At 43.5% G+C, this 22,098-nt stretch overlaps 1 protein-coding gene across 2 annotated transcripts in view; it reads right to left on the reverse strand.

Annotated features, from left to right (window-relative positions):
• alk (ALK receptor tyrosine kinase) overlaps positions 1–20,760 on the reverse strand; it is a 299,200-nt gene extending 278,440 nt beyond the window's left edge. Inside the window, exon 1 of one of the 2 annotated variants that reach the window (XM_078089066.1) lies at positions 19,213–20,760. In XM_078089066.1, the coding sequence (XP_077945192.1) occupies positions 19,213–19,960 (748 nt within the window). In that variant the 5' untranslated portion in view covers positions 19,961–20,760. The remainder of the gene's footprint in view (positions 1–19,212) is intronic. The other variant, XM_040199092.2, reaches the window with a different exon arrangement.
• Between the last annotated feature and the right edge of the window lie 1,338 nt (positions 20,761–22,098).

Genomic DNA, 22,098 nt, shown 5'->3' on the forward strand with positions numbered 1-22,098 from the left:
TGAAGTTTTTTCACTCGCTCTGCAGCTTCCACGGGATGGAATGTATCGTCATGGATTTTAAATAAATGTGACTGGTTCCTGCGAGTTGGTCTTGTAGTTAATTACATTCATTTGAATACATTGCCTGTTAATTAACGGAGATACGTGTTCATGTATCTGCAGTTAGTGTATTTGTGCTGAGCTTCATGTAACATTTTATCTCACTTTAAATTTTACAGTGTTATGTGAATATTTGGTGTTTAGAAGAAACAAATAGCTTGTAAATGTGGCGTCATAAGGAGGTTGAACAAGTTATTTAACTGTAGTAAGACAGCACAGAGGGCCCTGGTAGAACATGCACGGCCTCCCACTGCTGCTTATGTTACCTTAAAGAAATGAATATGCCAACAAGCAAAAAGCCCTGCTTAGTGATAAAAGTCTATATTTATAAAGTCTTGCAATTAGCACCACCTCATTGCAATAATAGGAACAATATGGAAAAATGGTCAACCTTAGTACTCAACGTGTTGACACCTGGCTCCAATATGTAACACTTGCTGGTTAGAACTCCTTTTATAGCCGCCTTGGTTTAAGTGTATCAGGTCAGATCAGGCTCAATAACAGAAAATGCAAAAAAAAAAAAGCGATTTACAAATATATTTGATTTACAAAATGCACACAGAAGGATTTACAAATACATTTCAATGCACACATAAATATATTACGATTTATATATTTAGTCATGTGTGCATTTGCGATTCTTCAGACTGATCTGACCGCATAATGTGGTCATGTCCATTTCAAAAGCCACATTTTTCCCCAATCTTAAAAATGTGGTTGTCTACGTTAAATATTTGTATTTCATCTTTATGGATGGCTGGTCTTTAAAGCTTTGAGAATGAAAATTGAAATTGAATATCTACAATTCCACAACTACATACAAACGCTGTGGGCTAATAAAGGTCATCTTGAGGTAACATTTAGTGCCAGCACAATTCGAGGTGGAAAGTGCCTCTGAGTTCAGCATGAAAGAAGCTGACAGAACATAATGGCTTTTAGGGAGTTTGCTAGCACAGTAATGACAGCCGTAACTTGGAGACAATTTGAGTTTGCGGGGGGGGCATCATCTTTACGATCAGAATTTTAAAAGACGTGTCTTTCTCAAATCCTTTTGCCAGCATGCTCTGTGTCATAAAGAGGTGAGCCTCCCCACTTCCTTGCCATAAAAGAATAGAAACTTTACTGTTATGAACTGAAAGGAGACAATAACTGGGAGGGAGAATATAACATTATATTATTATCTGCACCCTTCGAAGAAATCCACACATACATATATGCACCAAGCCAACAACCACATATCTGGTGTAATATCCTCACTCTTAGATTTGATGTACTTTCATGTCATTTGCTTAGGAATTAACTGCGTTGAGACAAGTCTAATACCAAAAAAAAGATATTGCAAATGATGGCCAACTTATTTGCTGATGCATCCATTATTTCAATTTGAGGATTCTCAAGCACCGTTTTCCATAAAACATCCCCTCCATTAACCTTTGGACACTAGCCTTTTTTTTGGCCTTGCCTCCGAAAATGGAGCACCCATGATAAGAAGTGTATTAACTCGGGAACTACTTCTTCCATTTGTACAATTTATGTCTGTGGGAGTAAAGGGGAACCCCTGTAAGTGCTATTATGTGTCATCAGTTGTATATGTAACTGTTGAAAAAATCTATTAATATTATTGTTAATATTAATATATATATATGCCAGCTCTGGGCTCTGGAGAATACACATAAAATGTGTGTGTGGGATGATTTCAAAGACTTCTGCATTTAATCAACATTGGTAAAACAGTTTGATAAGAGTAACTCAAAGTAAATAAAAATCCTCATAAATATGCTAAATTTATTTTTCTCCTTGCTTTTTTGTCCTGTCAAGCTCCAGTTTTAAATGTATTTCATTTCGTACTACTTTGAAAGTACATGTAAATATCTGTCCTTATACCGGTATGTGCGTAAAAGGCCCAGCTGCTTTCCCTACTCTGTCCGTCTACCCCTCAGCTGGGAGAGACGGCATGTGAATGTGAATGTCCTGGTTCTACCAGAGATCCATTAGGTCTATGCGCCGGGCAGCAGAGGAAATGTGAATTGTGCAGATTGACGGTGGAGTGGCACAGAGGCTGTGGGAGCCTCACAAGCACATAATGCATTTAAGGAGACTCTTAGCACACAATGAGCCATAAAGGCTGCGGCGTCGTGGCGGACCAGAGGGAGGCCGAGCTGCGTACATGGGCCTGAGATGACGGCAGACATCAATGGGTCTCGTTGTGGGCGACGTATTGAAGATCACATCGCTTTGAAACGAGGATTTCAATAAACGCACATCATTGATTTAACTGTAGTGTCGACCCTGTGCCCAGACAAGTATCCTTCAATAGTCATTGACTGCTCGTTAGCACAGTTATATTTGTAAATACTAAAAGATTGAGAGATCCTCACTGAAGTAAAGTACTTGATTTTTATCAATACTCGTAACAATGTGAAAATGACAATAAAAATAGAGAATAGAGAAATCGAAAATGAATTAACAGCATAAAAATGTGGGATACTTCCCAAAAAATCAGAAAAAACACCCGAGCATCAAAGAAAAGTAGCAAGCCGCACTAACTCCAATAGTAGCTGAATCTGGCCCAGATTTAGCTACATTCACCCTCCCTTCAAAGCCACTCCCCCAAAAACGATCCATATAAACGTTAACAAAGAAAATGGTTTGCGATGATTGCTGCTGGGATGAGAAACACAATATTTTTTTTACATTAACATTACCAACCCAAGCTCTAAATTGTTAATTGATGTGTGTGATTTGATCGGCGCTTTTTTCTGGTTGCGTTTACAAAGTTACAGCTGGCCTGACTTTGAATTGAGGGGATTCCCCAAGAGACGCAAAAAAAACCGAAAGCAAAAATAAAACTTGTCTTGTTATCATTGCTGACGAAAACGTCTGGTGAACCTCGACGCTGCAAACACATAAAAGCGTGCACACGAAGACAAGGGATTCATAAGTGGTTAGGAAGTTTTAATTCCAGCGCCATGTGTAGGATTGGGATGTTTGTGCCGTTTTCGCTTATGAGGGCCGGAGGGAATGGGGCTTGCTTAGCTTATATGCACCGGCCTTGTTTTCTGTCACACATTCACGCACAGCTCGGCAAAACGCAATCTAGGTCATCCTCCATCATCTGGATCCTCCTGCTCAGGCACAAGATCAGAGTTAAATAGACACAAGTGTCCATGAAGTCCTCTGCAGAGACATGTGGAACATAACGTATAGGTGGCGCTAATGGCGGCGCATTGGGTTTGCCTTTTCATAAAGTCCTTACTTTGTAAGTAGTAAGATTTATTAATTTTTTTTAATCGAAAAATACTGTAAGGTTTAAATAGTTCTTGTATTTCAAGTCTTATACTTCAGTAGTGAAAAAGGTTGGCCACATGGCACTCATCTCCATTTCCTTTTTAATTGTATGTTTAAGTAATTAGATGTATTGGTTAAAATCACATGGCGACCATGGCGACCATTTCGCTCAGCAGAGGTTGTTCTTCCTGAGGCAGCTGAAGAAATTCTACCTGCCAAAGACGATGATGATCCACTTCTACACGGCCATCATCAAGTCCATTCTCTGCTCCTCCATCACCGTCTGGTACGCTGCAGCCACAGCCAAGGACAAGGGCAGGCTGCAGCGGGTCATCCGCTCTGCAGAGGGTGATCGGCCGCAATCTGCCGTCCCTGCAGGACTTGTTCGCTTCCAGGTCTCTGAAGCGAGCTAAAAAGATCGTGGCCGACCCCTCACCCCACAGACAAAAACTGTTTGTGCCCCTTCCATCTGGCAGGAGACTGAGGTCCATCAGGACTAAGACCTCCCGCCACACCAACAGTTTCTTCCCGTCGGCAGTCGGGCTCATCAACAGAGCCGGTCCCCCACTGACTGACTATAACACTCCACCGGTCACTCCCCTTCACACTGCACATGTCACTTTAACTGTAATTCATCACTTTGTCGTCACTTTGTTACTTGTTCGTTAGTGCACTTTATGCTTAATATATCTTTTTTTAAACTTTAATATTTAAAATGTTTAACTTTATTCTCTTGTTTTATACTAACCCATAGCCTTATTCTACTAACCCATTGCATTTGCATTTCATTTTACTTTATTTTATTACTTGTGCACTGCTGTCCTGTCTATTGTCACATTGTCTACTGTCACGCACCAACCGCCAAGACAAATTCCTTGTATGTTTGGCATATTTTGGTAATAAATGTTTCCTGATTCCTGATTTGGGGCGAAAATATAGGAAGAAAGTAGCATTTCTTGTCACTCACAATGTCTAAAGACGTTGGATGTGGGAGACCTCTAACCTAAACTATGTGTTGTCATCATTAAGTTCCAAGCTTACATTCATTAAAAACGTAATTATAGTCCTGCACTGTTTGTCTTGTTCTTTGCTTTGCCCAATTAACATGAAAGAAACGACTTAAGTACATTACAACAGCAACAAGGGGTGTTCCATTAAAATATAGACCAGTTGTTGGCATTAGAGCCCCTCTCTCCTATGTGACTATCTCCAATTTATTTTTGCATGGCTTTCCAGACGTTTAGAATTGACTTATCACACAAATTAGCCGGTTTCACTTTTGACTGATGCACCTGCAACTGTTTATGGTCCAGGCCATCCGGCTTGTTTGATACTCTGTTCAGTCTCATGTATGAATGTATGTTTCACATCAAAATCCCTTTTTTTCCAGACAAATGTGGAACATTCATATTCAACTATTCAATTTCCCTGGAATAAGCATTTACACAGTTCCCACAGAAAGAAACTCCAGCTTCACTGTATTCACCTCCCCCTAAGAAAGCAGCCTGCTCTCCACATCTGTGGGTTTCACTCGAATGACGGCGATTACACAAACGCTGCTTTCCCCACATGCAAACCGACAAAGGCCCAGGGAGCGTCCAGGGGGAAATTACATGTTGGTTTTCCTGTGCTATGGGGGCCTCATTGATTCAATGTTCACAGGCACATTGAGCCGTGCAGTTAGCTGCTGTAGACCAAAGCCTGGACACTTTCCTGCCTTGCCTCCACGTTTTCGGCTTTTTCTTCCTTCTAAAAGTTGTTGTTTCATTCAGAGCACAGCGGCAAGTCTTTCAAACGAGCGCTTGAATGGGAGCAGCAAAGCAACTTTGAGTTTATGTATTTCCTCACGTTTGATTCCTTTTATGTGTGAGGTTTATTGATTTCCGTTCTTTTCAAGGCTTCCGTCATGTCAGTCCGATTGTATGCAAATCATTTAGACAAAATTCGCCTTGTGTCAGATTTAGAGGACTGTTGAGTGTTAATAACAGGTTTATAAATGTGTTTTGATGTACTGTCAAGAATTTCTTCTTTCCCTCTTAATGACTTAAAAAAACAATATGTATGCTAAATCCTGACAAGCTGCAGCCATTTCTACACGTTATTTTTTGTATGGTTTGAACTAAATAGGTCAAACTTTTAACCAGTGAGATGAATACATTAAAACTGTAAACGAGGGGGTGTATTAGAGTTAACAGTAGCAAACAAAAAGTAGACATTAGCTTTATATCATTGTGAGGAGGTGATCAGATTGTATAGAGCTCCTTCAGGTTCTCTATAAAATATGAGATCGAGATGATGGTGCAGCCTCTGCTGAGCTATGCACTATTGCCTGTTCTGTTTCCCGCAAGTTCAAACCACGTAATCCAAAATTCAAAAGAAATCCAATACATTTGGACAAATCACACATGCTAATCCTCCAAGCACGTTTTTGCTGCAAAGTTCTTCGTCTGCCAAACTTAAAGGATATCTCAAAAGAAAAAAGTGCAGGAAAAGAAACTGTATACTTTTCCTTCTGAGTAGAAGAAACAAATGTCAGACAATTAACGACCACTGGAACTTATGTATTCTTTTAACAACTACAGCAGTACCTCACCAGTGTGTGGGACTGAGATTTACAAGAACATCTTTGTCTTTTTTTCCTCAGAAAACCAAAATGAAAAGTAAGATGAGACATACAATATTTCCCACAATTTTTTTAGGTTTCACTTCAAGATCGCGTGAATAACTCAATGGTGTTCATTCAACTAAGGATTGCATATCTTTCTCATCTTCCTTCGTATGTTACCCTCCAATCTTGAGCCACTCTTCCCTTTCATCTCTCCGGCTTTTATTCAGTATCTAATTATTTCACTAGATTTGTTTATAGCTGCCCGCTCCAAATCCAGACAGTCTTATACAAGACCGGAGCTGGAGCTGAGGAGGGCATACAAATGTGTTATCATGTATATATATATATATATATATATATATATATATATATATACACACATACATGACATATATATATATATATATATATATATATATATATATATATATATATATATATATATTATATATACACACACACACAAACACACTTTTTACACACACTTTGAAGAGAGGCATCAAACTGCTCATTGGGTTAAATCCAGCAGCTAAACACCCGGACATGTATTTCACCAGACATGCGCTTACTTGAAATGACTATTTGTCCTGCGGGAGACGCCAAAAGGTCAGACCGTGCGTCCTGAATTGCACAGCATTTCAGCAGGTCGCAGCACAGCTGCTGTGAGCATGTGTGGAAAGTGTATGTTTTCATGCCTGGAAATTCAACAAAAAAACAACTTTTTTTAATCTCCCCCATGTTTTACTGGAGGCCCACAAACTAACCACACGCTTCTTAAACGGCTTCTCTTTACTCAAATTCCGGGAAAGCCCTTTGGTCTAAGAGCGCTTATATCTCAGCGTATCATGAAACGTAGCGCTAATGTACATGTTAATGAGAAAAAAATATTTCTATTACTGAAGAAAATGGTTCGTTTGCACTCAAATTATTACCCCATTTACTGGCAAAGGGACCCAACTGCAGATGAAACAGTAGCCGTTTAAGCAGTCATTCATCCTGGGGAGATAAGTAACTCTGCCAGATGGAAGACAATGCACCACGATGTAATTAATCAGGGTGTTCCCCGCTGGGTCTACTGCAGGGAGGGGGAATAAAAGACTGGATTTGCAGGTTTACTTCTCAGTGTTCTCCCTCATACAAAGCTGGACGTGTTTGGATCTTCTTACGCATTGATTTCTCGACCTTTGAGCGTTTGTTGAGCTTTGCGATGAAAGTTTTGTGTCCTCATTAGCAGAATTTCAGACCAAAGCCATTTTCCTTCCAAACCTGGCCACGTTACCACATGGCTGATGGAAAGATTGGGTCCCTGGGATTTGAGATCTTTTGCTGGCGCAGAAACGAGAATAAGATCGGAGTGAAAAGAGAGAGAGAGAGAGAGAGAGAGAGAGAAAGAGAAGGCTTAACAGCCCCCTCCAGTGAGTTTATGACCGTTTAGTGATAAGAACCAGGTCTTTGTACCCAGTAAATTTACGAGTGGAAAGAAAAAGCGCTTTCTCGTGTCATCAGGCTTATTATTTTTTATCCACTACGTCCATCCAATAAAGAACCATATGAACCGCGGAGGGGGTTTGTGTGCTAATTAAAACAGGTCTAATTTGACTTATTTGAACTGTGATCAGTCCACCTTAAAATGATAATTAGGGCCGGAAGATCGCTGCGAGTGCTTCGTGCTGCGATTACACGCATGTAAACCATGCACGTTGGTTAATAGTTCCAACGTTTCCAAAGGACTCTTACAGCAGCCTGAAATAATCGCTTTAAAACCCTCATCTTAATGATACTGAACTGAAGCACTGTGTGTCTCATTACGTCTCCCCCCGTCTCACAGAACAGGACTATTACTGCGTCATCCGCAGCAAAACAAATGGCATCTCTTTCCTTTTAGTTACCTCTTGATTAATTTTCTTCCTCCAAACCATCGTCCGTGCATATTGGCACCCAGTGCACTTTATAAACTTTACTTCTAAGCAGGAAAAAGGCTCTCAAAAAAGGGTCACAACTAACCAACTGGCTCACATTAATTCTGAATAAGTGATGATTACAATTACACTAATGACCATAAGTTTAGTTATAATAGTTTGTGGACTCTGGTTTTGTGCAGTTGCTTTCGTTTTGCACAGAATTAACGGAAACGTAACACGTATCTGAAAGCCGCTCTCTTCACCGTAGACTTGAGCGAACGCATCCTCTGCGTTGGGCGAGACCTCTCTTCACCGACTTGTCTCGCCTCAGAGCCAATGCAATCTATCTGTAATGGCTTGCTGCCCTTTGATGGCACTGATGTTTAATCAGCGTAAGAGCTGGGTCTCGCTTCCGTTGGCAGTCATTAATTTGGCCCCTTTTTTTTCATTTGTTTGTTAGTTTTTCTTCTTTTCACCGGCCTTAAAAGCCAGCTGGCATTCGGTAGCAGCCCGAATGAGTCCTGTTTTAACACAAAGGCAGCAACTGGGATGGAGATGAATTACTCTGTCACAACTGGCCAATGCCTGTGCTCACCAAACCAAACGGCGGCCTGCCACCTGATCACGACTGGGTTCATCAAAAAGGGCGATTTGCTCCTTCTCATTTTCTAATCAACTTTTTTGGCACGCATGGGTACAGTTGTCTTTATCTCCAGAAACATTGGCTCTTACTATCACGGATATCACGACCTAATCATTGTGGACATATTAGGACAGAGAAGCTGGACAACTTTCAACATCTAATTACATCACAATGATGCCTATGAGAAAAAAGGGAAGGTCAGGTCAGCTTTTCAACCATAAACAAGATGTCTATTCATTTAACAAGTGCAGCTGGATTTGTCAGTGTCATGTTTGGCACAGTTTATATGGGGCTTGCCACAAGTGAGGCAGAGGAGCGATTTATTAACGTGTTTTTAAGCAGATACAAAGATAGATAAATCATTCTGAATTTTCATATATATATATCTATGCTGCAGAAGGAGGGAAATCCATCTTGGGTGGGCAGGCCAGCAAAGACTACGACGAGACAGAAATGATTCAGACTACATTCTTTAATTCAGTAATGTACAATATTAAGTGCTTCCGCTTGTGTCATTGGTGCTCATTGGTAACTGCATTAATCTGATGGCTATCAGACATGAAAGATTAAAGCATTTACAAGTGAATCCTAACAGATACACACCAAAGGAGAGCCAGTTACATCAAAAGGTGATTTGATTATTCAATATTGATAATTGCAAAACCGCTTTTGTTGAAACACAGTTATATATTGTTGGCCACCACATCCTTGAGGATTGCTTTTAAAAAAATGGTGTCATCTTTGCGAAGCAAGCCGAGGAATCAACAGCAGAATCCATGTTTCAAACAAAAATGACTTCATCAGCAAAAAAGAACAAGGTGAAGCGAATCACAATTACAGTCAAGGTCGCAACTCATCGGCAGCTAAAGGACACACATGGTCTCAATACACTGGGAAGCTGCAGATGATCGGACAGAGATGGGAACCAATGGGGACAAAGCGGACAATCACAAGGGAGGAAGTGAAGAACCCCCGGGACACGAGAGGCAGGGAAATACAAAATGAGATGAAGACAAACCAACAGCGTGACAAATGATTTGCGAACATGATATTTTTGTCAGCATTAAATCACTCTGGTTCTTCAACTGACTCCTTCTTACATCTCCTTTAAATTGACGACATTTACACAAGTTTCTTGCCAAAAACTGCATGTTACACATTATGATGGATTACAATTAGCTCAGCGCAGGACTGCACTGTTTACCTGCTGATTACTAGTTTTGACAGTAGAAACCTTAGAAATTAGAGATCAACTGGGACTGTCAAATTTAGCAACAGTTCAGTCTGGTACAGTTTTTGAGACCTTCTTGTAAGTGAGAAAAGGCTTCTCAGCCAATTGTTCTGGTAGAAAAAGAAAAGCATTTTCCAAAAATATTAAACCTTACCTTTTATAAATACTTGAAGTTGTTGTATTTTACCCCAAACTTTTATAAATACTTGAAGTTGTTGTATTTTACCCCAAATAGTTTTTGAAGGTACCAGTAAATTACAGGTGCCATGACAGGTTGGCAGCAGTAATAGATCTCTAAAAAAGGGCTTGAGGTAGCACGAGTCCTACTGCGGTGTGAAAAACGGCCTAACTTAATAAATAAAATGAACAGGTCTGAGACGCGATTCCCCAGACCTTGAATGTGTACCCCCATCTCCAGAAGGTCAAACCAATGGCCTCAATGTATCCAATGGATCCAAACAAAGACACACACACACACACTTTGTAGTGCCACAGAGAAGTGTGAACCGTTTCCCATAATTCCAACTCTTAGGTTGAAATATGTTCAGATTAGTCATTTATGGGCAGAACATATTGCCTCGCCTGAGGAGGGCTCAGTCTGGGGAGAAAAAATGAGTCAAAACTGTTGACATCTCCTTTCTGAGGAAAAACACTGACCCTCTCCCCTTATTAGCTGTAGCTGGTCCGTTACAGTGTTCCCCTAGATTTACTTCTTTGGGCGGGGGGGTTAGTCTGTCCGTTGGTGCGACCAGGGGGGGGCCTGATATAATGGTTTGAGAAACACTGCTTTGCACAACCGGTCATTGCAGTTGTCAGTCAGCAGCTTTGCGCCCGTGGAAACCGGCAGCCTGGCATCCAGAGTGTATGACAGTCGAGTCAGGCTTTTCATCAGAGAGTTTGGTCATGATTGAGAGATGCGTGTTTCTCGTGGAGCTTTTGTCATCCGCAGTGAAATTACACATTGGCCCATTCACTAACGCAGACACCTGCACCCCCGCTCGAATGTCCGATATCGCCCTGTGATGCGTTCAACATTAGCGCTCCCCGGTGTGCCGTAAGAGCGGAGACGACATCTGGCCCTTTTGTCTTGTTCTCTGAGACAAGACGTTACCTAACTGACTGCATGAGCCTATGCAGCTCAAAGGAAAAACCCGTAGCATCTGGTTATAACAACTAGTTCATACTTGAGAGATGCATACCCACAACCAAAAGGCACCAACAGAAGGGGCGTTTTTGGACATAAACGCAGTGGCAAATCCCCACCAGTTTAGCTCACGTTTCACTTGGCTCCCTCCACAGTCTTTGCAAAGCGTCCACCTGTACATGGCTGACCATACGGCTAACTCCCTCCCCTTATTTTTAGTGTGTGCGCGCAGGTGAAAGCAAAACTCATCCACAAGCTGCACCAGCCAACCAGGCCGCGTTTCCTTGGACATTGTGCTCTTTTTCTACTGGCCACCAAAAGAACCGCTTAGGTCCGGCTGCATTAGTACTACACAGAGACAAGGGGTGTGTGTGTGTGTGGCAAGAGGAAGAAGAGTTGGGAGGCAGTGGGACGAGGGTTGTGGCATAATTTCATAGACCGTGCAAGCGCGGCAGGGTCAGCATGTTGCCGTCCAGCTGGCACTAAGAAAAAAAAATATCTGAAGTGCTGATTTTTTATTTTTTATTTGCTGCATTGCTGATATGGCTGCTAGCTGTTGGCTGGAGGAGGAGGCTTGTGTAGCCCGAAGACACCCCTTTGCTTCTTGATAGACATGCACGTGTCCATACGAGCGTGGCCATGAAAGCACACTGGGACACACACTGTCATTAGGTCCTCTACCTCAATGCTCAAGCAAAGCTTGTGCAGACTGAAACAATTAAAATGCCTCTGAGGGCGAGAAAGATGTGCAGCGCCTTTCTTTTTATCTCTGCACAATTTACACACAAATTCGCAGTTTGTTATTTCAGCTTAGACCGTTTTCTCAGTACAGGTTAAAATAAAACGTACAGCACGGCCGTGTTGAGTGGACACATGCTTAGACACCGTAACGTTACCCAGAACAAAAGCCCCCTGACAGGCACAGAGCAGCTGGGGAAAGGAAATTCATTAAAAACGGTTCTTGAATGTATTAGAGAAGATTATTTGTAGAGCAACTTTCAACAAGTAGCAGGTTTGACAGTAAGCAGTCGCAAGGTAGTAATTGGCATCAATTTTGAAACATTGGCAAAAAAAAGCATTTTTATTAGTTTATTATTATTTTTTTTAGAGGCAATGGCGTTACACTGGGGCGGGAAAGGTTTGACTTAGAACAATGCTTATTTACAAATAAATAACTTGAAAGTTAGTAAGTTGTAAACCTAGAGGAAACACTGATCGCTTTCTGACTGTTGTGGCTTGAACCAAAAACTTTATCAAAAACTCGAGCTAGCGATCAGGTTTGTTGTCAGAAAGTAGACGATTGGTCTAGGTCCTCATTGGCAGGCGGAGTCACCACCCCCCCCCCCTCATGAATCAACACGCCAGCCTCAGCCAGGCCAATGGGCGGGGTCGGGGATGTGGACGTTTCGTGGAATCAGTGGGTTAAGTGAGCAGCAGATCTTCCTTGCCTCTTCAAGTGGGTTCAGTCCTGTGAGGAGGATGCTGCTGGCGCTCTTCAACAATCCCATTACGGATCATAAAGGGAGCTGGGGACAGCACTCGGGCTGTGTGTCTGTGTGTGTGTGTGTGTGTGTGTGTGTGTGTGTGTGTGTGTGTGTGTGTGTGTGTGGTGACAGCTACACGTCTTAATGTCTTTAACTCCAGGTGGCTGTTGGGAGCTTCTTCTCCCCCTCAGACTATCTGCGTCACAGGGACAGATTTTACATAGCTCAAATATCAGTTGGACCTGAAAAACAGCAGTATGAGGACTGAGACGAGGATTAGTGGTGCTCCACTGGACTGAAAAGACTAAAAAGTCCCTCTTTTTCATACATCCTCCTTTCATTCATGCTGCGGCCTGGTTTGAAAATTATATGAAATTAAAGGAAAACTCGTTTCTTCCTTCAGGACCTCAGGAAGTGTCAGGAACACTTTCTTCCCCATCACACTCATTAAAGCTGCAGTAATTCAGTATTTTTGCATTTCCACAATTTAATTTTGAAAGCAGTCACCTTTCAAGGTTTATCTCTACAACGATGCAGTGTGGCGTCCGCTCAACGAAACCTTTAATCCCGAAACACAATATATTGTTACAGGAGACATAACTAGTTCAAAAAATTGTATTTTGTGTTTGCATACGTTAATGTTCAAAAGACACATTACACTGTCGCCGTGCGTCTAACATCGTAGTCACCCTGTGCTAAAAAAGCTAAATATTTATGCTCGTTCTGCTGCCCACAAGTGGCTGAAAAAAAATAATTACTGCAGCTTTAAAGTCTGAAGAAACGTTGCTCCAAACTGCAGATTGTAAATTCAATATCTGCACAACCAACAAGTATGCAACAATATATGGTTTACAGTTTTAAAAGTCAAAAGGGATTTTCAGCCGTGGCTTCATATCTGTTTACTCGACTGCTACCTTCATCTTACCAATTTCAATTCAGTTACAAATCCAGAGGACGAGGCTTTTAGAGACCAAAGGCTCTCATTCACTTCCCCTCCCTCCTCTTCCTCGTTCCCTACAAGTTAGTCACTGACAGGAAGCGAGTTGGGGAAAAGAGGACACAGGCAGGAGAGCGCAGCTGGCGCATTTTCTTTTGAATAAATAGCTAATATAAAAACAAAGATCAGTGGGATTCAAAAAGACGCATCACACAGGCAGTGAACATCATGGCAATAGCCAAACATGGTAATTAGTTTAGTTGTTTCTATGCTGCTCCAACTTTGGCCGAGAGGTGAAAGATGATGCTTTGAGCGAATAAGCATGTGTTATTTTACATTAGTTGTGCAATAAATACATGAGCCAATTATGTATTTACACTTAAGGTTCTGTAATACCAAACACATATTTGGGCCCTATTAAAAACTATTTAGTGCTAATGATTAGAGGAGGTTTGACTTAGGAAGGTCTAAAACAATCAAATTAGTAGCGTAACAAGAAACGAGGGAAATGTAGGGCCACTGTTAAATGATTCTAATTAATAATTCTAATCTGAGACTTAACTCCTTAAGTCATAATAACAGAATAGTACCACAGCACAGTAATAACCCTGAATAGACTTTTGAAAATTGGGTGACCTCATTTAATTTTGACTTTATTCTTGCAGTAATCTTTCCCCTCAAAATATTACTACTTCATTCTTGACTTCTCAGAAGCAATTGCTGTATAAGGAATGATTGGGATGTGCAGATAGGGTAGAAATGTTTGCACATATGAGCCATTTAAATCCACGGGTTTATAACTTAAATGAATATAGGGAAAATGGGTGCCAAAAGCACATTTACATTACATTTTCCAAAACAAAAAGACACAGTAGAGGGAATAGTGCATTCATGTGTGTTGACTCGGCACAGATAACATGAAACCTGTGCCCCTGATAGCAGTCTTGACTTGCACAGGTGACCTTCCTAAATGTTTGCTCCCTTACATACATCTACGGCATAAAGAACACCTAGTGCACAACAAAAGTACGACAAAGCATGCTTACAAAAAGGTAGAAAAGGAGCCAAATTGGGCCTGTGTGGCATCGTGGCATTTAAATTGCAAACGCATACAGAAATAGATGTTCCCACGTTGCATGCAGGAAAAAGTAAGACCCCCTCGTTTATTCATTGGTCTCGTTATGGAAGTGGGGCGTCTCGTGGTGCTGAGCGTGCTTCACATTCGGCTACTGAACGTTCTCTGAGCCAAACTCTTGCCACGAGGGCACATGAGTTTCGCCATTAATCAAACTGGCAGCCACACGATTGTTTTTTCTCTTTTTGAAAGTATAAAAGAAAAAAAAAACATTGGGGGAACGAGAAGTGTAAGAAAGACCGTGCTGGATGAGAAGTGGAGCATAAAAAGGGAGGGGGGGGATCACAGCGTAAGTCACCTTGACTACCCACTAATTTACAAAACAGGGACACAGGCATTAAATACGACGTTGGTTATTATCACAGATGGCATTAGCTATTGTTTAGTTTCTGAAAGTGTTTACCCACTGAGCTCTCAATTTGACAAGCTCTGTGTTTTCATATTTTAAATGAAGTGTGGCTGGCTACAGAATGCTAACTGCTGTCTTTCTATGCAACTGTTGCCTTCCCCCAACACCGCCCTACCCACTTCCCCTTCCGAGGACTTGAGATGGGGCCAACCGATGTGAGGGCTGGGTACGCGGGGGCCGTACATTTCCACCAGCCAAATAGATGATTTCCCTGGTTCCCCTCAAATTCAGGGGAATCCGCCGCGCCATTATGCCGACAGCAGCCCTGTTGAATGTGACCTCCCTGAATGGATCCCCGAGGGTTCAGGGGTCATCTCATGACTTTGGATCTCCAATGCCGAAAAACCTGCCGTGTCTGGTGAGAGTTGCATACGCCACGAAAGTGTCATCGTTCACATGCTTAAAGAAAAAGAAAGCGAATCAAGGAGAGTCCCTGACAGCACTGCAGCGTGACAGACCTTGACAAAGGCAAGGGGGGGGAGGAGGGGGCCTGTGCGCCCCCTCGGGCTAACGCACCAACGAGCGCGCTTTATTGTGCCAGCTAAAACCTGTAGCATCTGGAAGTCGCGGGTCCATCTATGAGGGGCGGGGGGAGGTCTGTGGGGGAGGGGGGGGGGTTTATGAACGAAGCGGGTCAATCAGAGAAATAAATAAATAAATAAATAAATAAATAACAAAGTGGCATGTCATTCTGACTTCCTATCGACTTTCCATTAGTGGCTGATTGATGCAAGCTTTAGATGTCAGAGGTGTCATTGATTACCACTACTCCACACACTCATTCGCCATGTCATTCTTTGGTGGGGTTCCGTCGGCACTCTAGCCTCCCACCTGGGCAGACTAAATCAAAAGGTCAACAGAGGTTTATATATATATATACAAACACACACACACACACACACAAACTTCAAATCAAATCATATAGTCTGGACTATATATATATATATTATATTATTTGAACGCAGAATTGAATATAGTTTTGATAATTGTAATTTGTGCAACACAAATTTGCATGTTTCAGCTTTTCAATGCATGGATGGTTTTGCGGTTTTATGTAATAAAAGAAATTCCCTTTTGGTCTGGAGATCGTCCATCGAGCTATGGAGGGATATGACACAAAAAACTTTAGACAAAAAGGGAAACGCATGTAACCTAAAAAGCTAATCCAGCTTTCAACAACAAATAACTTTCAAAGAAAAGGGGGGCCACAAGCGACGCAGGGTAAACAGAAGTAGGGGGCGTGTAATCCAACTTCTAATTGCACTAATAGCCTGACTGCTGAGAACGTTCGGATTCCTAAGCCTCTCAAAGGGAGTCGGCTGGCGGGGGTTTCGGTCATGTGTGTGTGTGTTGCATTCGGGGCACAGCTGAGGGGGCCAAACATTGGGAAGATGTATGGTTAGGATGTATGCTAACCACCCCTTTCCTTCTCTTCTCAAGCAGGAGGACACTTCCAGGGCGCTTCTTGTTCCCGTAGAGGAGAGATGGTGGTAACTATTCTCCCGCAGCCTGTTAATGCCAGCGCTTTGGTGAACATAACAGGTTAATAAAGTAGCGGTCAACCCTTTATCACACCTGCCCAGCACCCGCCGGTCTCCCGCCCAGCCCCCCACCCCATCACCGCCATAAGTCATGCAGTGTTCCTAATTAGAGGGGGGGGGGGGCTTAGGGCAAGAGGAAGTGTAAATGTACTGCAGAGTTTTAATGCCTCGATTCCCCCAGGCGCGTTTGCTTGATCGTCAAATTATTCCGGGTTGAGGCGGCTGGTATTTACTTCACGCTATTAGTCGGCATCTTACCAGAGGCCAGGAAAAGAAAAAAAGAACAAGAAAGAGAAGCAAGTGTCTAGCTTTCATATTACACAGGAATATGCCAAACAGAGCATTAGCTTTTTCATATTAATCTGCAGGCCCTGTAGCGGTGCTCCACAAGTATTCAAATCCAGACCATAAAGGAGTACCGGCACCGAGGCTAAGCAATCCACTGCTATGGTCACAATAACACATAACCATGCAGTTGTAAGAGTGCAGTTTCTGCAGTGGCAGAGAGGAGAGCGACATAACGGCTCCGGTTCCCTCTGACGGAAATTCATTTCCTTTCTTAAAAAAGTGGACATTAATTTCTGAACTCCAATTCCAGTTTCAAGTTATGGTCCCATTTAAAGTAAAATAGACCATGAAGCAGGGTGCGCTTTAGGGCGGGGTTACCCTGTGATTGACACGTCGCTACCTGTGCGCATCCCTTTGACAGTGTCACGAGTGAATTGTCATGTCTTGGACTTCTAAAAAGGTCTCATTCAGGTTTCAGTTGTACCCCTCCTTCATGTGTCTCTTCTGATTGCAGCAAATAAAGAAATGGCAAATTCACTGAAAACCAAATAGGGACGAGCTAAAATGTTACGGATTGAGAAACCAATGGGTAATGTCACTGACTGCGTCCACCTTTTCATTTACAGCCTACGTGGTACAACACAGCACTCTGCCTGTGCATGCAAAAGCATTTCAGTGGAACTAGAGCTCCAAATTAAGTCTTCTTTGTAGCGGCCTTCTAAAACAAAACCTATCGGATTGAGGTCCCCACTAAGAAGGACACCCCTGGCTGGCTTCCCCCCTGCCAACACTATACCAGCTGTGTTAATTGAATGCCTGTGTGGTGCTGCAGTGGATACGTCATGACCCGGTGAAGCAGCAGTCCCTAACCTTTTTTGCCTCACGGACCGGTTTCATGTTAGACAACAGTTTGCATATGACCCTCAGGAAATGTGTCATGGGGGACAAGCGCATGTAATTGGAAGAAAATCTTTCTGTGTGGCCCCGTGGTCTGGGAGCGCTACTGTAAAGTAAAAGAACTAGAAAACAGTGTGTGGGGGTATATCTTCTTCTCATTTGGTTAAATGGCTCATGCAGAGGTCAAACATTTAAACGAAGATATTAGTTTCAGTCCATGAATCTGAAAATACAATCAATAGCCATAAAACATACCTGCCATTCAGGAATGAAATTTCCATAAATCGGGGTATAAACTATGAACACACCCCTCTGTAATAACTGAAAGTAATGCAACTGGTTTGGTGTTTCAAGGTAATACTAAAAAAAACATTTTTATTGTAAAAACTTTACGCTTAAGACACTACAGGTAATTTTTTTTTGTATCTCTAGTAAGCATGAAACTCTAGTTCCTGGTGTGTTTTGTTCAAATATGCTCGTAACTAACGCACTCGTTGGTGACTTAGGAGAAATCTAAATGATGCAAATAGACATAAGCAGCAAATATCTACTGTACATGTAGACTTCATGTCGTTTTTATTCCACATTTACCGCTTGGAACCATTTTAGGGTTTAGTGCCTTCCTAAAGAGAGCCTTGAAGGTTGTTATGACGAGAAGGGGGTGGGGGGGGGGGGCCTAAAAACCACAACAAAAACACTGCCATCATCCTCAGCTGCCATCCCTCCTGCCAAGCTGCTTTTTTCGAATGCCTGCTGGTAACTGCAGGGCTTCTGTCAAGTTCCATCACCAAAACAAATACAATGCAAGCAAAATCATAATTGACACACAAATAAGTAACATGCATTCTAAGCTGCTGTTTTAGCTTCCAGGTTAACCAGCCACAACGGGTTCTTTTTTGTCTGGGCCGCCTTCCCAAATCCAAGTTATTAGGCAATTGGACTGATTGTGGCGATGCCCAGAAGAACCAAGGGAAGAACCCCGTCTTTCCACGAGATAATGGCTTAATTTGTACATAATCATAACAGCCATGTTCTTTTAAAATACCAGGACGTCCCTTTCCGAGAACACAAGGCTCCACCAAAAAACCAATCGGCTCAAATATCGTTGCACCATGCAACAGCTCCGAAGGAAATGATGAGCACTGAGGATAAACGAAGGAAAGCCTCGAGAGATGCTGCACATGGCCCAGCGAGTTTTGGAAGTGCAATCAACATGCAACGCGTATTTCCGTCCCGCATGGGGATATCAATAATGAAATGGAGTGTGGGAATTCCTCCCGGGTCACAGCAACGGACCTCAACATGCACCCAGGCTGCTTTTCTCTTCGTCGGGAAAGGGCGCACGCGCACCCAAACCTCAGCCATCGTTTACAAACTGCTAGCTAGTGTGTGCTGACATCTCTTTACCCGCGCATATTCACCATAGGAGAGGCACGTGCGTCCTTGGACACACGGTATTCAACGTCAAAAAATGAAACGCACAACCCGAGACAGAGCAACTCCAATGTGCGCCCACGTGTGTGCACGTGAAACTGGGAACGCGGGAGAGAAAGACAAAACAAAAAGAAACGCAGGGTTATTCAAATAAAAAAGATATCGAATCTCACCCCCGGAGGATATCTGGAGGAAGAGGCGCGGATCTGCGGCGCGTATGGCCGCGGTGTAGCGATCCTCCATACCGGGAACCTGGGCCTTTTTCTCGGGCATGAGCCGGACCCGCAGCCGCCCTCCCTCCGCACCGAGCCACCACTCCAGAATAGTTGTGAGGTCCATTTCCAGGTCGAGTCCCGGGGCATCCTCGTGCACGGACAAATCCCCGCACCCGGTTCGCACTAGATCCTCTCCTATTTCCACAACGACTTGGTTTGATTTCCTGCTGGCTTTCGTCAAGCCCAGTTTCAGAACTTTGGACAGCGGCCGCGGGTGGGAAAAGGGCAGCTGTCCTTCGGGGGACGCGTTCCTCAGCGCCGAGTCCGCAAAAGTGGATACGGTCTTCTGCAAGGGTATGCAATGCATTTTTAAGTTTGCGCGTACCGTGTAGCACCCAGTGGAACCCTGGCAGTCGACGTCCAGGGGTCTTTTTATGAACTCCGCCAGGTAATAGCGCAACAGAGACGGGACCGCAAAATCCACTGCCAGGGTTTTCCTCTTGAGTCTGGAGTTTATGGTTTGGTTCGAGTCCCGTTTGCTGCCTGTTTCCCCGCTCGTGCCACCGCCGCCGCCGCCTTCACCGTTCACGCTGCTGAAACCGGTAGTGGGGAGATCAATCCCCGCCGTGGCCGTTGTCGAAGCGCACAACAGCCCGGCAAAGAACGCCACAGAACAACCGAGCCAAAACAATATCCTGGCGGTCATGGTTCCAAAGGTATGTGAATCTTTCGGTTGGTATGGGAGAAGACGCACCCGGTAATCCCTCCGTTACACCGTCCCCTCTCCGTCTGGTCCTGTCACACAAGCAGCAGCGCAAGATCTCAAAGTACGAATCGATGATCCTGCGGGTCTCTTGCGCCTCCTCGCCGGTGCGCACCAGTGGCAAGACGGGGGGAGGGTCTTTTTTTACATTTGTTTCTTACTGTCTGTAGTCGTCCACGCTGCTTCAAAACGTGAAAAGTGCCATATCCCTCTTCCAACCTCCCCACACACTCCGATGCCTTTTCCTCGCCGGTGCTCCCCGGGACGCTGATTGATATGCCGGTCGAGTCCTCCCCGGTGGCTTACAAAAAAAGAGACTCCCTCTCTTTGGCACAGTTGCGACGGCGGCACACAAGTGGTGTCTCTGTCAACAGCGGGATGCAGTCTCGCTCTGGTCTCCCCCCACCTCGCTCTCTCGCAACTAAATCGCAAATTCCGAGCGAGTTAATGTTTTCCTCTAAAGCAGCAAAGCATAGTTTAAAGTTGTTAGAAAAAAATCGCTGCGTCTCACGGCGTCGGCTAATTGGAAAAAGCCCGATGCGGCTCTCTGCCTAATTCCCCGCCATGGTAGCCGATTCGGCGCCCGTGCCTTGATCACAGTCACCAAGTCAGTTGGTTTGACGTGAACACGAGCCGTTTTTTCCTCCCCTTGCCCAAGGAGCAGAAGAACATCTGAAGAAGCCCTCTGCAGCTGTTGCGCACGCGTCTAAAGCGCACCTCGGCTCAGCCGAAATGGTGCCCGCGTCTTTATTGGAACACGCAGCCAGCGCACGGCTCCAACAGTTTGTCTCCCTCGGGACTCGTCGATGAATCACCGAGCCCCCGTTTTTGTGTGGGTCCGGAAATGATATATACATACACACATATATCGTGCGCAAGAGGCCACTAACGGAACTTCTTTAATTAGGGGGGGGGGGGGGCAGTGTTTGAGGCCTGGATGGGGAGGAAGGAAAAGAACTCACAACAATACGCTCTCCTCCCCCGGGCCCGTTCCTCACCTGAACATTCTCCCGCTCTCACAGTCGAGAAGTTGATCGGAAGAGACGCCCGCTAGATGGCGTCAGCACATCCTCATGCTCCTTCTCGCGCTCCACTGTTTCCCTGACAAATCCATTAATGACTTTTAATTGCTCTGGAATTTTCACACCCTCCTCACGCGAGCCGTAACTATGGAGGAGGATGATGTTGAAACATTCAATACGAGCAGTCGGGTATATAAGAAAAGTCTACACGGAAAAAAAGCAAACGGGTACAGTTCAATACAAAGGAGATTTTCTACAGAGGACACAGTGAGCGACTGATGCGGGTGAGCAGAAAGACCAGGTGAGCGTAATTAGGTAGGGGTGGGGTCAAACCACGTGACAGGTGAGGTGAGAGCCTATCAAAAAAACTCCATGGACAATAAGGCGCAATCCCGATCTCCCCCCGCAGTGCACTTTAAGAACCCCTTCTGTAAATTAGCATTGCAAACTGACTTTCCCCAAGGGAATTACCCACAAGTCATTGCAACGTGACGTCAAACACGGGATAACCAGTGAAAGCATGAAGGGGAAAAAAAGGGAAACAAACTGCAAATGTGGGTTCAGACTGTCACATCAAAAACGTGAAACAAGAAATATGGATTAAAGACAGAAAAAGATCAGTCAATATTTGTTAATTTAATCATCAAGTATTTCATTGAGTCATTCAAGCTATTTTGACAAAAAGCAGAAAAATATTATTTGAAATGGCCTCTCATCTTATGAGGAAAGAGATCGAGAGACGTTCAAACCTCTGATACATTTATTTGTCCATAGCGACCTGCCCGCTTTTTGTTTTTTTTGCCCCAGCGATCCTTGGTCCTCAAGTAGTTTTACATGAAAAGGAATTATACTCTCTGAAGGGGGTAAGCAAATAAAATAGTTGGATCACTGCATCACTACAACCCTTTCTGTGGTTCTATAATCAAATTTACTTTAATCATGTTTATTCACCTTTATTTATACAAAATGATCAATAACCAGGAGCCCAACAGTATGATCCAGCTCTAGTATGGTTGGAGACTTTTTGATTAAGTTAGAATCAGTAGGCGATGATGTTAT

The sequence above is a fragment of the Gasterosteus aculeatus genome, chromosome 15, assembly GCF_964276395.1.
Source record: "Gasterosteus aculeatus chromosome 15, fGasAcu3.hap1.1, whole genome shotgun sequence".
Lineage (NCBI taxonomy): Eukaryota > Metazoa > Chordata > Actinopteri > Perciformes > Gasterosteidae > Gasterosteus > Gasterosteus aculeatus.